Source organism: Haliaeetus albicilla, chromosome 5, assembly GCF_947461875.1.
Source record: "Haliaeetus albicilla chromosome 5, bHalAlb1.1, whole genome shotgun sequence".
NCBI lineage: Eukaryota > Metazoa > Chordata > Aves > Accipitriformes > Accipitridae > Haliaeetus > Haliaeetus albicilla.
This window is the reverse complement of record NC_091487.1, coordinates 19004287-19020956: the sequence shown is the minus strand read 5'-3', so window position 1 is coordinate 19020956 and position 16670 is coordinate 19004287. Positions and strand designations below refer to the sequence as shown.

The following is a 16670-nucleotide window of genomic DNA, read 5'->3' as shown; positions in this document are numbered from 1 at the left end:
AGTTCCCTTACAAAAGCATCTTAAAAAACACTCAACAATCATGGAGGGGGTCCTCTTATGAATGAAGAGCTGTATTAGCAGACAAAAACCAAAAAGGTTAAAAATAAGTGTTCAGCTTTTTCAGTGAAAGGAGGTCACCACAAGAATTCATCCTGCCTGATTCGGTCATATATGGACAGTGAGGAAGCTGAATTTCTTGGTTTAGTAAATTATCCACTGCAACAGAAATCAAAGCTGACTGCTGAAAACTGTACCACAGTATCAAAATATTACACAGCTGAAAAATAAAATGGCAGATAAGATTCCAAATACATAATCCACGTGAAGTACGATAATAATTAGTTGTGCATAGTGTTATAACAGATTAAAAAAAACAAAATACCTGGAGTTACCATAGACAACCCTGCGAGAAAACACCATTGGTAATACAAAAAGCAAACAGACTGTTAGAACTTCAAGGAAAGTACTGAAGAGGAAAAATGGCACAAGTGTACTGTCCCCCAAACCTTCAACACAAACACAGAAATCCCTTATGCTGTGGTATGAAATCTTTGTGTGCTCATATCTTAAGTGATGCACCCTCCTCTCTTCTGTCCCCAGCTCCCCTCCCCCATCAGAAAAAAAAGTGTAAGTGAACATTAAAAAAAAAATACAGAAAAAGATAAAAGAATTCTTCTAATTATGAAGGAAAGTAAACACACTTAGACTTTCTATTTAGCCTGAAAGAGTAGAGTACTTAACAAGATTCTAGAGAGTTAAAAATCAGAAATTGTATAAAGGTCAGTAAAGAACAATTTTTCATTATTTCTAGAAATAAAATAACAAAGTTAACAAATAAAATCATTACGTATCAAGATTAAGTACTGCCCAAAACACACAAACGAATATGCTGTTAAGCTGTGAAACTACTGTTACATTATGATGCAAATGTCAAAAATGTGGATAGGTTCAAAAAGATTATATAAATTGTTGAGCAAGAGGAAAGTATACCAAGTGTTGCTGAACACAGAAGGGAATCTCCGGCTCAGGCAGACCCCAAGCTGCAGGCTGCTACAAGTTCACTAAGGAAACCATCATTGTATGCCTCTCCCTGTTCTTGTGGGGTCTCTTTAAGCCATCACGTGAGACAGAAAACTGAACCAGCTGGGTGTTTTGTCCAACCCCAATAATTATCTTCACATTACTTTCTCAAAGAGAATGCTCAAATATCTCAAAACTGTAAATGCGCTAGACAGGGCATACTGTCCTGATGTGAGACACTCAAATTTAGGTAGTCTTTAAAAATACTATAGTATCCACATACTTACTTACTGGGAGCAGTGCAACTCCAGATTTTTCCTGTTTTTTCCAGACAGGTAATAAAGAATGTATTGGTTTTATGTGGCAAGGTTTTGGTAGCGGGGGGGGGGGGGGCGTACAGGGGTGGCTTCTGTAAGAAGTTGCTGGAAACTTCCCCTGTGTTCGAGAGAGAGTGAGCCCATACCAGCCGGCTCTAAGACGGACCCGCCGCCGGCCAAGGCCGAGCCAATCAGTGATAGTGGTAACGCCTCTGTGATAACATTTTTAAGAAGGAAAAAAAGTGGGGACAGTGAGAAAATAGCCGCCAGAGAGAGAGGAGTGAGAACATGTAAGAGAAACAACCCTGCGGACACCAAGGTCAGTGCAGAAGGAGGGGGAGGAGATGCTCCAGGCGCCGGAGCGAAGATTCCCCTGCAGCCCGTGGTGAAGACCATGGTGAGGCAGGCTGTCCCCCTGCAGTCCAGGGAGGTCCACAGTGGGGCAGATATCCACCTGCAGCCCATGGAGGACCCCACGCTGGAGCAGGTGGGTTCCCGAAGGAGGCTGTGACCCCGTGGGAACCCTGCGCTGGAGGAGGTTCCTGGCAGGACCTGCGGATCTGTGGAGAGAGGAGCCCACGGAGCAGGTTTTCTGGCAGGACTTGTGACCCCGTGGGGGACCCACGCAGGAGCACACTGCTCCAGAAGGACTGCACACCGTGGAAAGGACCCATGCTGGAGCAGTTCATGAAGAACTGCAGCCCGTGGGAATGGCCCATGTTGGAGAAAGTTCGTGGAGGACTGTCTCCCGTGGGTGGGACCCCACGCTGGAGTAGGGGAAGAGTGTGATGAGCCCTAACCCTGAGGAGGTGAAGTGGCAGAAAATAACGTGTGATGACCGTAAACCCCATCCTTGTCCCCCTTGTGCCGCTGGGGGGGGCTTGGTGGAGAAATCCGGGAGTGAAGTTGTGCCCGGGAAGAAGGGAGGGGTGGAGGGAAGGTGTTCTGAGATTTCGTTTTATTTCTCATTTACCTTACTCTGGCTGATTTGTAATAAATTGAGCTAATTTTCCCTAAACTGAGTCTGTTTTGCCCATGACGGTAATTAGTGAACGATCTCTCCTGTCCTTATCTCGACCCACAAGCTTTTTTGTTATATTTTTCTCTCCCCTCTCCAGCTGAGGATGGGGGAGTGATAGAACGGCTTTGGTGGGCACCTGGCGTCCAGCCAGGGTCAACCCATCACAGTCTTTTTGGTGGAGAATTATCAAATGACATGCATTTTTTTCCCTACAACTGCGTTCTGTTTCATCCAGTATACAGAAGCAATACTGCTCATATAACGAACAGTTCTTTTCAAGAAGTTCTTTACCTGCCTCATCGCACCCTAAGGAATCATCACATCCTAAGGAATCATCCTTGCTGCCTTTACAGAATTATTCTCAGTAAGAGCTTTTATAAAATAAGTTTTCACAACATATCTCAAGAATGGCAAATAGAGTCAGAATAGGTTACTGTAAAAATATCTTTCCATTTTTGGAGACAAATGTGAGGATATCCAGGACAATCTTTTTCAAGATGCTCAGTATTATATCACATTCCCCAACTTTAATTGTAGTTATGATATCTCAAGTATATCTAAGTCAGACTCAATATTCTGGGCATCAAGAAATGGATAACCACAGATGTAAAAAGATTACTTTAGTAAAACAGGCATGGACCATAAATCCTGTTGTGATGTACAGACACAAGGGATCTGAATCAAGGTTGTACAGACCACAATATTGTGACCACAGTAATACTGTTTTGCATATGCACAATTTCAATGTTATTCACCTAATTTTCCAATACTGGATTTTAACTTAATTTTAGTGTCTGAAAAACAGACCCCTACAACTGAGAACACTGGTTTAAAAAAAGATTGCTTCCAAAAGTAGTATTTACAACTTTTTAAGGCATTACTTCTCAAAAAATGCAGGTAACACTTCTGCATTCTACTAACACGCAACAAAAACAGTGGGGAGAATGGCCTTAGCTTGCATTTCTCAACTGCTTAAGGCAGCAGCCCTCATTTTCACCCATTTTCAGCTGGAGCTTGACATTGAACTTCCTTGTGCCTCTCTGAAAAGCCCAGTCTAGAACATTAAACAGAAGTTCCCTTAAATTCCTGGGAAACAGTAGTTTTATCAGAAATGTTGGAGAACATTAAGTTAAGCTAAATTAAAATAAACAAAAAGCCCTAGATTTTAACACTTGGCTACCTGTATCTTTAATCACACTTTATAAAAACATACAATAATGCATCAAGTGGCTGAATGCTAGCAGTGTATTAACACCTACTACAGCTTTACATACAGCATAAGATAAAATCATCTCGTAAGTGTAATAGCTGTAAGGAAATCTCTAGAAACTATACTAGTGTTACCATAAAAGAATTTGCAACACAGAGCTTTACCATGGTACAAATTGTTTCTTCAGAAATCTGAAAGGGACCGACAGAATGATGAGGATTCTCAGCAGTTTTGATGAGAATAAATCTTAAGCAGTACTATTTTAATCAAATGACTCATGATATATTCAACACCAGAATCTCTGATATCGCCATGAGAAATCTCCTTAAAAGACAACACTGCAAAAGCAATTCATTTGAGTGGCAGCAAGGACAAGGTACATAAGCTAATTGCAAGAATACCCTTACCTGATAATCTTATTTCAGAAAAGCTTTTTTAATTTCTCGAAGCTACATCTTAATGTTCATTCTCATAAAACCTGATGCACATCTCAACTACTTCCAAGGCAGAAATACTTAGCCAGCAATATAGCCCCCATAAAGAAACATGCACAAAGTCACCAAATATTCATCTGCAAAATTCATTCAAAATATTTTAAATTATGGAAGAACTGAAATACTATACAATACATAGTATATATATATATATACATACACATACAGAAACTATGTTAGACTGACCTTGCAGTTTATTAAGAGAAATAAAATAAAAATTTAAAGTTAAAGAAAAAAAGCAATTATTAGTTGCAGATTGATATAGATATCAGGCGTGTAAGATGAATAAGAGATTTCATACCAGCAATTTATACCAAATTTCCACTTAATTTGCAAGGGAGAAAAAAAATAATTGGGGGTTAAAACTTTCCTTTCACCACTGCCTTTTTCACTGTCATGGTTTAAGCCCAGCCAGCAACGAAGCACCACACAGCCACGTGCTCACTCTCCCCACGTCGGGATGGGGGACAGAATCAGAAGAGTAAAAGTGAGAAAACTCATGGGTTGAGACAAAGACAGTTTAATAGGTAAAGCAAAAACCACTCATGCAAGCAAAACAAAACAAGGAATTCATTCACTACTTCCCATCAGCAGGCAGGTGTTCAGCCATCTCCAGGACAGCAGGACTCCATCAACATAATTATTATTTGGGAAGACAAATGCTGTAACTCTGAACGTCCCCCCATTCCTTCTTCTCCCCTCAGCTTTATATACTGAGCATGACGTCATATGGTCTGGAATACCCCTGTGGTCAGTTGGGGTCAGCTGTCCCAGCTGTGTCCCCTCCCAGCTTCTTGTGCACCCCCAGTCTACTCACTGGTGGGGTGGTGCAAGAAGCAGAAAATGCCTTGACTCTGTGTAAGCACTGCTCAGCAATAACTAAAATATCCCTGTATTATCAACACTGTTTTCAGCACAAATCCAAAACACAGTCCCATACTAGCTACTATGAAAAAAATTAACTCTCCCCAAGCCAAAACCACCAAATTCATAGTAATATACATCATTGTAAGTAATAATTCAGCAAGTCATTAGAATATTCTGAAGTACACAGTTGCTGAAAGACAATCAATTAAAAATACAAAGTATTCTTTGCTTCTTTAGTCTTTCTGTATAAATGCAAGCACATTAAGCCATTGCATCGTGCCAGCTAATTCTTATAGTGAAAAAGGCAAGCAATTATTATTGTTTATAGCACACAGGATGGTTTATGCAAACTTCTAAATCCATCAAAACTTGACATTTGTATACAGACAGTTTTAAAGCAATGTTTTCATGCATTAACATAAGCTACACCTCTTTCTTAAATTACTTCTTTACTGTCAGCGTAAGAATAATCATGAGACCACAATAGGAAAAGACTCAGAGGTACAAAATATTTAATGAGTTGAATAAATTTCACTGTATTCCTGCACGATATATGCCTAATGACCTCCTTCCTCTGCACTTTTTATTGTTAAAATAGTCTTAGATTTACTCTTCCTAAAGAATTTGGAGGCAGAACGGTCACTGTGCAGATATCTGTCCATACAAATTAAAATTTGGGATGTGGCAAAGTCAGAAAGGCATACAGGTCTAGCAGACAAAAACAACAAAAAAAAAATCACCAAGCCAAGACTTAACTATGATCAAATAATAGCATTCTGAATAAACATTTCCAATTTTTATTGTCCACCACCAAACTGTCAGAGATGAGGCATTCTCTGTCATCTTTCCTTAAATACCAGATAGGCAAGAATCTTTAATGGTCTTTTTTCAGTATCATTGTTTCCCCAAGAACAAGTTCCCTGTCCCACTAAACAAGTGAGTGAGAGATGATAAATAAGAAAGGCAGAAAGTGACAGGAGAGGGTAAGCTGCATCTTAAAATGTACCTTCTATCAGCATTTTGCTTTTTTACCTTTAGCTTTTTAAAAACATACATGTTATTACAGTAAATAGGCATGGCAGGCAATAAATGCCTACCTTTTTTTCGTTAAGGAAAGTAAGTTTTTAGAAGGCTCTCTTATGTAAGACAATCTACCACTAGATGAGCATGCCATTCATTTTTAATTATTAAAAAATTACAGTAAATTATTTTCTGCAAAATTGCTTTGAAGGCATTGCATAGTGCTGAAGTCAGATAAAGTCAGAACAATTAACTAATAGCTGCCTGGATCATCATCTTACTTCCTTCTTAAGCATAAGATTGCATTTGCTATGCTCTCCAGTTATACTGAACCAATTCTGACATTAGTTCCAGTAAGAATCTTTGCTACTGATCCGCAATTTAATGTCCAGATTCTTTCAGAATTCTCTGATGGATAAATGGGACAAATTTCTCCAAGTTCCAGGTTCTTAGATTGAAAATAGTCCCCTCTCTTCAGTCTGCTCTTCATACATAAAAATAATTCCCTATTTCCAAACTCCATCTCTGATTCACTATCCACCTTCCATTCAGTATTCATCATAGATGTCCTGAGCAGAAACTGAAATAAAATATTAGTTGGAGTTTGGAATTATTTTTAGACACTCCCTAATTTTGGCTCACTCTCCTGAGCATAGTAACCCCACTTCTTTCTTCCTCCTCCTTTTATGAGAAAAGAATACTTTATGTTTTCTTCAATATGCTTTGAAAGATCTAATTCAGTCTTAACTTTATCGGAATACTTTCTGACCTCTTAGATGGAACTTCATTACACTTTCTTGTATAACAAGATTTTTGAGGTGATTATTTAAATCTGACATTCACCCTACCAATTTTCTTCCTTTCATATGAATATACACTTCAGATTCTAAGTATCTTCAACATATACAGAGAATATCCTTCCCATATAAGCACTTAATTCCAAAAGATCATGTATAAAATATTGTCTTTTATATACGGCAGTTATATTTTTGTTTCTAATTATTTTTTGTCTTCATTAGTGGACTGTAGTTCAAGCAGTAGAACAGATTACTGGGGCACATGCTCAGGAACCACTTGTATTGTCTCTTCTTAAGCATAGTTGAAAGATTGAACAAAAGTGGCATTTATTAAAATCAGAAGAAGCAACAGTTGAGTAGAAAAAAAGAATAATCTATGTGTAGAAGAATGTATGACCCAGAATACACTCTACATGAATAACGTTTTTATTTTAAAAACACATTTACAAAGAATGAAGCCAAGTGGGCGTACATAAACCAACACAGCCACCTTCTCTTGTTGTTCCCTTTGTGACTTTGGGAAGCAATTAGATTACTTTGCTATAAAGTAACCTTGTTCTATAGAATAGAAACTAGCTTTCTATGTCACAGGAAAAAAAGCTTTAACTAGATAGGAGACAGACAGAAACATGAATTCAGTAGACAGGAAATCTGAAAATTCCAAATTAGCAAGGCTATACAGTAACAGCAGGAGAAAAGGACTTAAGCAAAAACAAAAACAGACTGGAATTTCAGAAAATATATACCGAGTAGAACATGGGCAAGTCAGAGAAGTCAAGTAAGCAATAATTTGCTCTCAGAGCAACAAGTACATTATTAATAGGTTTATTAACAGTGGCATACTGTCATGTATTTTGGTTTACTGATGTAAAGTGTGACTGATTTCTTCAGTGGGGAAGTTTATGCCATTAATAGCTCCTTAATGCAATGTAAAAGGATCCAACTTGGATTAAAGGCTACTAACTCAGATTTTTTTTCTTCCTTGTCTTTTCCTGTGAGACTCAGGTCACAAGAGGAATGTGTATACTATGATACTCTTTCAACACCAAAAAGCAAACCATAACAAGCATGCTTCCAACTGAGAGTGTGTGTACAAGAACAAACCAGACAAACAAATGCAAGAAAGAAATGCAAATTAAAGAAAATAATAAGTATGAAATTATGCTAAGCCATACCATGAAGAAAATGTTACCAAAAAAAAAAAACCCACTTCCACAGGAGAAACATCAGTACACAAGGATACTATTTCTAGTAATCTTAAAGTTTATCTTATTTTTTAAAAAGACTTAAAAATGAAGATTTAAATAAACCTGCACTGCTGTTACCTGAAAAAAAGCACCACCAAGTCTATACGAAACTACCAGAATTACATATACTTAAGCAAGGTATCATTTAATTTTACATATTTTGAGTATCTTCTTTAGTTATTCCAGTTGCTTCATAGCAGACTATATTTAAAATACTATAATTAGTTAGAATAGCATCTACAGTCATCACTTCATATGGCTGTGAGGTTTTGGTATATTCTGCCTTGCATTACTGTAGATCATTTAAGTATCAGATAGTTTGAAAACACTTTGCATGCTGCCTAACTCCACAGTGAAGAATTGTAAAACAGCATCACAGCTTTTATTTAGCATTAGCTCTATTACAGTACTATCAGTAATACCTAAAAGCTCACACCAGGATAAGGCTTTCACTGCCAGAGTAAAGATAGCTCTTGCCTAAAAATACACAGCAACATGTGAACAGAAGCCATCAGATGCCCTCTTCCTCCTTTTTCTTTAAATTGCTCCCAAAAAAGCAATAGTATGCCTTTTGCCTCTGTGAATCAATTTCTCTAAGACAACCTCAACCCCCAACCCTATCTTCAGCTTCACAGAACTTACTACTGTAAAAGAACAGAGAAGTTCTCAAAATTGTCAGAAAAAAAAAACCAAAACAAAAAACCCCCACGGTTCTCTCTTATCATCCTGCCCATAATTTGGGGGCAAGTCACTAATGGAGATACGATGGTTGTTTGGGGAAGCCTCCAGGTTCCAGCAATCACCCTGCCTTCCCCACAGACCCTGATTAAAAACAAATGAAAAAAGGAAAGAAAAACAAAAAACAACAAAACACCCACACACACACCCCCCACTTGAAAATACTTGAATTACTTCAGATTTCTGAAATAATGAAATTACTTTTTTTTTTCTGGCTGAAAGGTAAAAGGCATCTAATAAGCACCTGCAACTTGCAACCTAGCCAACAGACAGTTACTCTTTAGAGGGATGTCATCTAGCTTCACCATAATTACATTGCCAAGTATACATAGAAGAAAATATCTTCCTTTCTTATTCTAATAGAATAAAAACTACAGAACAAGATAATTCAGACTCTTGCTTATCAATACGGAAGGCATGCAAATATCTTCTGAACTTTTTCCTCATTTTTTGCGAGAGCAGTCCTAAGGACGACAACTGAAATGCAGACGAGTAGTTTTGTACAAGAGAGCAAAAGTCCTAAATGAGGCCTTACTCTTGTACACTATCATTTAAGACAAGTCTGCAATACAAGCCTGCTATTCCAAATATTTTTGACGTTATTGTGATTATAGACAGTTTTCTTTATGCTTCTTCTCATTCCCCCAAGTAAACACATATTCTGGTACAAAGAACTGAGAAGTCAGCTTGGTCATACTCGCTCATCAAACCTCAATTCAATTATGAGAACAAGAAGTTGCAGGCCTAAACAGGGCCCTACAACTCATGACACAACACACTTAAGATCTTGTAGCAAAGTTTGCATGCAAACAGGTGGTTAGAGTCTTATGAAGTTTTTGAAAAAAGGTCTCTCTGCTATGGAAGTCATGGAGAAAAAAACAAGGTACATCACACAGGAAAAACATACAGTAAGACAGCTAAATAACTGAATGCTTAGCCCCAGACTTTTGACATGCAGCAGATACCGCAAGGTCTACAGCATTTAAGTTGGTTTTCCATACTTAAGATGGAGTGCTTGCAGAGTAATTCTTGTTATTGACAAGGTAGTTCTAGAACCTCCTAAAAACTAAGTTTTTACAAAGGGGGTTGAATGTTATTAAACTAACAGCACCAGAGTCAATTTGTACAAGTTTTCTGTGGTTCTGTAACAGTAGGCCCAATACTCACAAAAATTTGTTTCACAGTATAACGTTTCATGATCATCTTAGCCAAATGGCCAATATCTTGCTTCAGTTTCTGTTCTGCTCTTTCATGTCAATGAAAAGGACACAGCAACTCTTCTGACCGTAACAATTAGAAGTACACGGAAGTGAAGGTGGTGGTGTGTTCAAAGCTGCATCAAAATCTTGTTGGATGATATTTACAGAAGAAACACCTTAGCACAGGTGTATCCTATCGTGAAATAATGTTCTTTCAGAAACCTCCTGTAAGAATGAGAGGGATTTTTGCTTATTGCAATCCCCAGAATGCTTCTCAAGCTAGGAAATTAAACATCCTTAGCAAGAACATCTAGGAAGGCTGCAGAATCTCTACTACTGAAGGCTTTTAAAAAAGAATCATTGTCAGGGGTGATGCAGGTGTAACTGACACTGTCTTGGGCCAAGTGATTAGAGGACTTCAAGTCCATTCCAGTACTGTTTTCAGCAATTCCATGTTACTGCAAACACTGACAATTCACAGATGGTCACTTCCCCAAAAACAAACAGAACTAGCTCCATTCTGATCAGGTCATTTGCATTTAACACTGTCCAGTAATTGGCAAGCAACAACCTCTGACATACCTAGTGCACTAGTCATAACTGTGATACACTTAAGACTGAATAAAGCTTTTTGACTGCCCTGATGATTTAGACTTCCGAAGCAAGAACCTCAGCCTATGACTGAAATTACGTATTAAAAAAGCGCAACTAGCATTTCCTTCATATAAAAAAAATACTACTCTTCCTACAAATGCCATTCCAGGATACCCAAGGTATCCTTGGATTCCTAAAGTTTGCAGGAATCTTTTAGTCAGTTCTTGAAATAGTTTGAAGTCTACCAAGACAGATGTTTCTGGAGCAATGTGACTCCTAGAGCAGGATGAAGACAGACAAGCACACTTCCTCAGCTTTTTTTTTTTTTTCCTTCACAAATACACACTGTCAATCCCATTGTCAACCCACTGAAGAAGCCTTTTCTGAAAGGGGTCACTAATCAAAATTACCCTGTTAACCTGAGTGAATAGGATTGCTTTGCATTATGAGCTTAAGGACTACCTCCTATGATTAAGAGTATCCCAGGCCAAAAGAAATTATCTGTTCTTGAAGAAGAGAGGACATGGAAGGTAGCAATGAATGACAGACAACAGTTTAACAGCAGCAAAAGGGGTATTTGAGAGTTACTGCCTAAAGACAGTAGGAGGAGGCTACTACTAGTCTTAACTTGAAGACTGACACTCAAAAAACCACCAAAACTTACTTTGTATTCCAAATGCAACAGTTGTAATATTAAGGTGATCTCAGACTAACGGCAGTGGCAAGGAAAAAGGAAAAAATTCAGGCATGGGACTAGTTTTCATATATACACAGACACACACATGTACAATTAAAAACCCAACCAATGTTTCCATCAGCAAGAGAGAAAGACATCCTCACATAAATGCACAATTGTAAGTAATTTCATTTTTGTCAACCCCACTCAGACTAATACTGGCCACTTTAGAACAGCATAGCTGCTTCTACCTATGAATATGCAACATATATCTATGAATATTAAAGCCTACTTGCTTCTACCACTAACTACTGAATTTAACAGCAAGGGTTGAATTTTTAAGCCTGTTAAATTTAAATTTTAAAAAAATTACTTCAGAAACAGAAAAAAAATACACCCTCAAGTGATTTAATGGCTTAATGAATTTATGAAATAATCTGTATGACAGCTACATGTGAAAATCAAAACCCTTTGCTCTTTTTAGTGATGTAGCAGCTTGTGCAACTACAGCCTCACTGCTAGCCAGTAATGGCTGGTAACACCCAAAATTTAATATCATAACTAACTTATAACTTCTACAGACCTTGATGATAGTCCATCTTCATGATTATCCCAATCTACTCAACACTGCATCTGATGTTAATACTGACAAAAAAATGCGTAAACACACTAAGAATTATAAGAGTAATTACTTTTAGTCTGTGTACAGGCCTGTGTGTGTGTGTCCCTTTAACAAAGGAGAGACAAAGCTCTTTTGTTGGCTACAGTCAGCAATCCTACAACATACCAATCTCCAACATTGTGCTGAAATCCACTATACAACAGTGAAAATTTTCCATCTTAAAAATTACTGGTATTTGAATAGGGCAACTCTAAAACATACAGTTAAAGAGTGGAGCATCCTCTTCATTAATGTACTAACATTACTGTTTTTTTCCAGAAATTAATGAAAACATAGTCTGAAAATTTAATGAAATTATCAAGATCATGCTTTAACTTAGATCATACTTTTCACAAACTGTATTAAATTGTCACAAATCTCAAGCCATTTGTTTTCCATTTTTTTGAAAAAGTGCATCTTCAAAAGTGTTGTAAGCTAGAACGTGACCTCCAATTTTGCACAATATTTGTGAGTAAAAAAGTGAAGAAAATTAGGGTATGCATACAGAAGTGATATATCTTCCTAAAGAATATTACAATCACCAAAACCTCAGCTAGAAAACAAAAATATAGTGCATCTTACCCCCTGTTCCAAGAACTTTCAGGAGTTCAAAGTTTTCAATGCCAACTTTCTCTGCATGGCCTGTCAAATTTGCTGAAGGAAAAAAAATATCCAGTCAGATATGTAGTACACTGAAACATCATTCTGACATATTAATACAGCTTCAGTAAAAATAAGTTAGCAGATGAACAAAATAAGCAACACTAAAAGGACATTCCAGTTGCATACTGTATTCTTTTAACTTGAAAAGCAAGGGAGAGCAATTTTCCTTCTGCCATCGGTGTTCCTGGATGTATAAAACCACAGAATAATAACTGAAGCCCATCTAGCTTATATACACATCTTTCATCCTATCACTAGGCACCTCTGAAAGAGTCTAGTTCCACCTTGTCTGTAATCTCTATTTGCATAGTTACAGACAGCAATCAGGTCATTCCTTAGCCCTAGCACCCTGAATACTCTCATGTTCTTGGATTATATGGCACTTGGGATGACTTAAACAGAACTCCAATAACTATTCATGCATTTAACATAGGATTACTAAACCTATAAACACTCTCCACTACTATCGAGTGGAAAAGACCTTGAGTCTACACAACCAACAAGTCTGGAAAAATCTAAGTTGCTACAAAGCTATTTCATTTGTTGGGGAGTTTGGGAGAGAAGATTCTACCTTTATACAAATTTATAGCACTTCGAGTATTCTTTTTGTCTAACAGACATTTTTCTAAATAGGTAAGTGAAGAGCCCTATTTAAAAAACGAATTGTGGTGAGTTACTTTGCTGTTGGGTAGGGGTTTGGTTTTTTTTCTCTTATAAGCTGCTACAAGAAAGCCTTAAGCAGTTCCATTTTTTCCATCTTTCATTCCTATCATAATATTATCCATCCATTTGCATCAGTATGACTGCAGGCCATTCAGCAAAGCTGCTCATTGAAATGATCCAGGTTAAAAGCAGCAAGGCAAAAAAGAAACTAAGTTTGACTATTCCTAACCAAGTTCAGTTCCCTGATCCACTTTAACAAGCAGCTACATAAGCAGTTTTACTAGCACAATTAAGGATGCAGCATCAAGTAGCAGAGGCTGCATAAGCTGGCATGGCTGCTAAGAGAATGCCTCTCAAAGAGCAACCTGAAGCCAAACTGTATGTTTAAAAGCTGGTATTAAAAGAAAAAAGAAAAAAAAAAAAAAAAAAAAAAAGGCTTAAAAGATGTGCAAGAAGCTTTCAGGAGCCATACAACAGATTTCAAGTACAAACATCTCTTAACCAAAAGAGGAAAACTCTTTGATAGGAGATGCTGAAATTAACTTAATATGTTCAACAGCAATTCTCATTTGGTTTGATATTTCTAAGAAACTTTATCAAGACAGTGTGCTTTCTGAATTAATTATGAAAACGTATAGTTAATGTCCACTCACTGAACTGCAGTAACTCAACAACTCAAAACAAGCAGAAAACTGAAAGCTTCAGAAAGATCTCTCTCCACAAAGGAGGAACAAGTATAAAAAATCCAAACAATAAATAAATGAAAAAGCAAATTTGTGGCTTATTCCAAGTCCTAGGAATCTGTACACACACACAAAATGCATCTAGTTGGGATAGGGTAACAGTGCTCTCATGCAAGGTACTGATTAAATCTCATCTAAAATATTATTTTCAATTCTTATCATTCATCTTTGCAAGGGATTAATCCCACTTGGAATAAGTGCAGAGAGACCACTTGAAACTACTGGGAGATTAGAAAGTTTAAAAGAGCTTTCAGAATTTTTTTCTTGTACAAACAGAAGTACACAGGACAATGATTTTTACAAATCCGAGGGAATCTACAAGCTATCCTAATATTACACATAAAAAACCCCAACACACAGCACAGTGAAATTATTAGAGAAATAATACTTTTGTGATCAGTTCTATTTTAATAACATGTACTAGGCAATACAGTACCATAATCACTAACAAATCAATGAGGCAATATGTACTACATGAGTTGAACTGAAGCTTGCTGTACTATTTTCACTGCAAACAGAACAAATACTGTTGCTAGTGCTACACTGCAGTCATTGCTTAAGGAAGATGCACTCATGAGCCAAGAAAGGAGTAGTAGCAGGTAAAGCAAATCTAGACTGATTTAGTGTCTGTATAATTACAGTACATCGTTTCATAGTCAGAAAGCAGTCTGTCTTGAAGCAACTTAATATTACATATTACTCTTCTTAACAAGAACTAAGAAAGGTACTCAATGTATACAGTTTCAAAACAGTGTCTTTCCTGTCAAGGACAACAGGAGTCAGGGACTATCCTAAAGAGACCTGGACTAGAGTGTCCATGGTTTTAATGAAGCAGTGGATGTCACTGAAGAGATTCAGGACATAGAACTTCTCTGGATACCAGCTAGGTAAGTGCTGAACTGAGTGGGAAGAAATATTTCACTGAGAAATCCACTGATTTGGATCTTCTGTTATGGAGTACTCCAGAAAGGTTTTACCATCTCACATCCTTTAACAGCTGTCAGCAGGCAGCTTTTCAGTTAAACACCCTTGTAGAAAGCAAAACAGTCACTTAATCCTGCCATATTCTTGAAACGGAATAGGAAGACTGAGAGAGTAGAACACAAAGAAAATGCTGCTTCTCCAATAACAGGCTGATGATTTGTAGTGCTGGCTATAGTCCTAAAAAGAGATCAAGTCCTAAACTCAATTCATTAATCTAAACTGTACCATAAACTCAATTTAACTTGTATTCCACATTCAGTAATATCAGTAAAACCTTTCCCACTTTAATGAGGTTACACAGTAAAAAGCTGAGTGACTCCTAGTGATACCTTTGAAACAACTACATAATAATTCAATGTGAGTCGTAATTTTGCACTATCCACTTAATTCCACTTTTACTTCCATTTAGGATGTTTAACTGCCTTATCTTTAACAAAAAAATTAAATGTCTTGAAGGTTATTGTAATATTATTTTCATAGTAAAAGGCAAAAACTACATCAGAAATAATATGATCACTATAAAATAAGTCCTACCTCATTCTTTTTGCATTATATTGAGGGAAAAAAAGCCATCCCACAAGATCAGATAGCTAAAAGGTGCTGCACAACACATAAAGGTATGATATGACACTTGAGACATACAAACTTTCTCTCAGAATTACTCCCTATAAAGCAAGAAGTAGAATTATCCTTAATAAAAATAAAAAATAACAAACCTTCAAAGCTCAAAAAAAAAGATTAACAATTCCCAGAAAGTGCTTCTCCCAATGTTGCCACGGCTGGCAACGGCTTGCTCCAACAGCCTCAGTTGCTGCACTCAGTCCATCTCTGAAGTCATACCCCAAGAAAAGCAAGCTGAAGAGCTGGTGTCTGTGCCACGTTCTTTCCGATGACATTGCTAGAGCAGTTCGTCTTCATCTGCTGAAATCAGGCACAGCACTTCTTGACATTCTAGATGAGACGAGATGCAGTTTCTCCAGAATGAAAGTCATCACACCAACATTTCCTTCAACTTGCTTCCAGGAGCACAAAACCCCGGAGATCAGTTAATTCTATTGACCAGTCACTCTCAGGAACCCAAATGACCACTGCTGGAGGACCCTTCGCAAGGAAGGCTTTCCACAATTACAAGATAAATGTTCCAAGTTTGAGAGGCTTTAAAGGATTGCAACAAGAAGGCTACTACTATTACCACTGACAGAACAGTGAAAGGCTTCTCCCACCTCACAGACATCACCATGCTAGGATTGGTATCAGAACCTGACCCAACAACTGCCTGTGCAACCTGCACGAAGACAACGTATCTGTCAAGAGTGCAACAAGGATGTACACTCTAGCATCTAGCTAGCAGTATTTCTAGTAAATAGTACCATAGTATTTTAGTGTATGCAAAGATGCCGTTCAGAAACAGCGGCTTTAGGAAACCTCTTAGGTTAAGAATTGAGTGCAAAGAAAGCAGTTTTGGAAAGAGAAAATTTACTTCTCCGTGCCCTTTTTCTTCAAGTCTGTTGACACATCAGCTGAGGAGTACCAAGGAAGGAAACTAAGCTTGGACAGGAAGAAAGTACTGTTCAAGTTAACAGAATGAGACTTTCTCCACAAATGATCTGAAGCTACACATGACACAGCAGTATAAAGGATGGTGGTACATCATGAAGAAAAGCAGCAAGCTGACTGCACCTTCTAGGAGACAAGCTAACTGCTTAGGCACACAAGTAGGAAAAGCTTCCATTTACTGATTTTCTACTGTAGTCCA

General features: G+C 37.6%; 1 protein-coding gene across 5 annotated transcripts in view; it reads right to left on the bottom strand.

Moving 5' to 3' along the window:
* Window positions 1–16670, bottom strand: part of RPS6KA5 (ribosomal protein S6 kinase A5) — a 95719-nt gene that overhangs the window by 70376 nt on the left and 8673 nt on the right. For 3 of the 5 annotated variants that reach the window (XM_069783626.1, XM_069783629.1, XM_069783628.1), the window contains exon 2: window positions 12444–12515. The exons of 1 other annotated variant lie outside the window; for it this stretch is intronic. In XM_069783626.1, the coding sequence (XP_069639727.1) occupies window positions 12444–12515 (72 nt within the window). Of the gene's footprint in view, window positions 1–12443; window positions 12516–16670 lie in introns of those variants that run through there. One more of the 5 variants, XM_069783632.1, reaches the window with a different exon arrangement.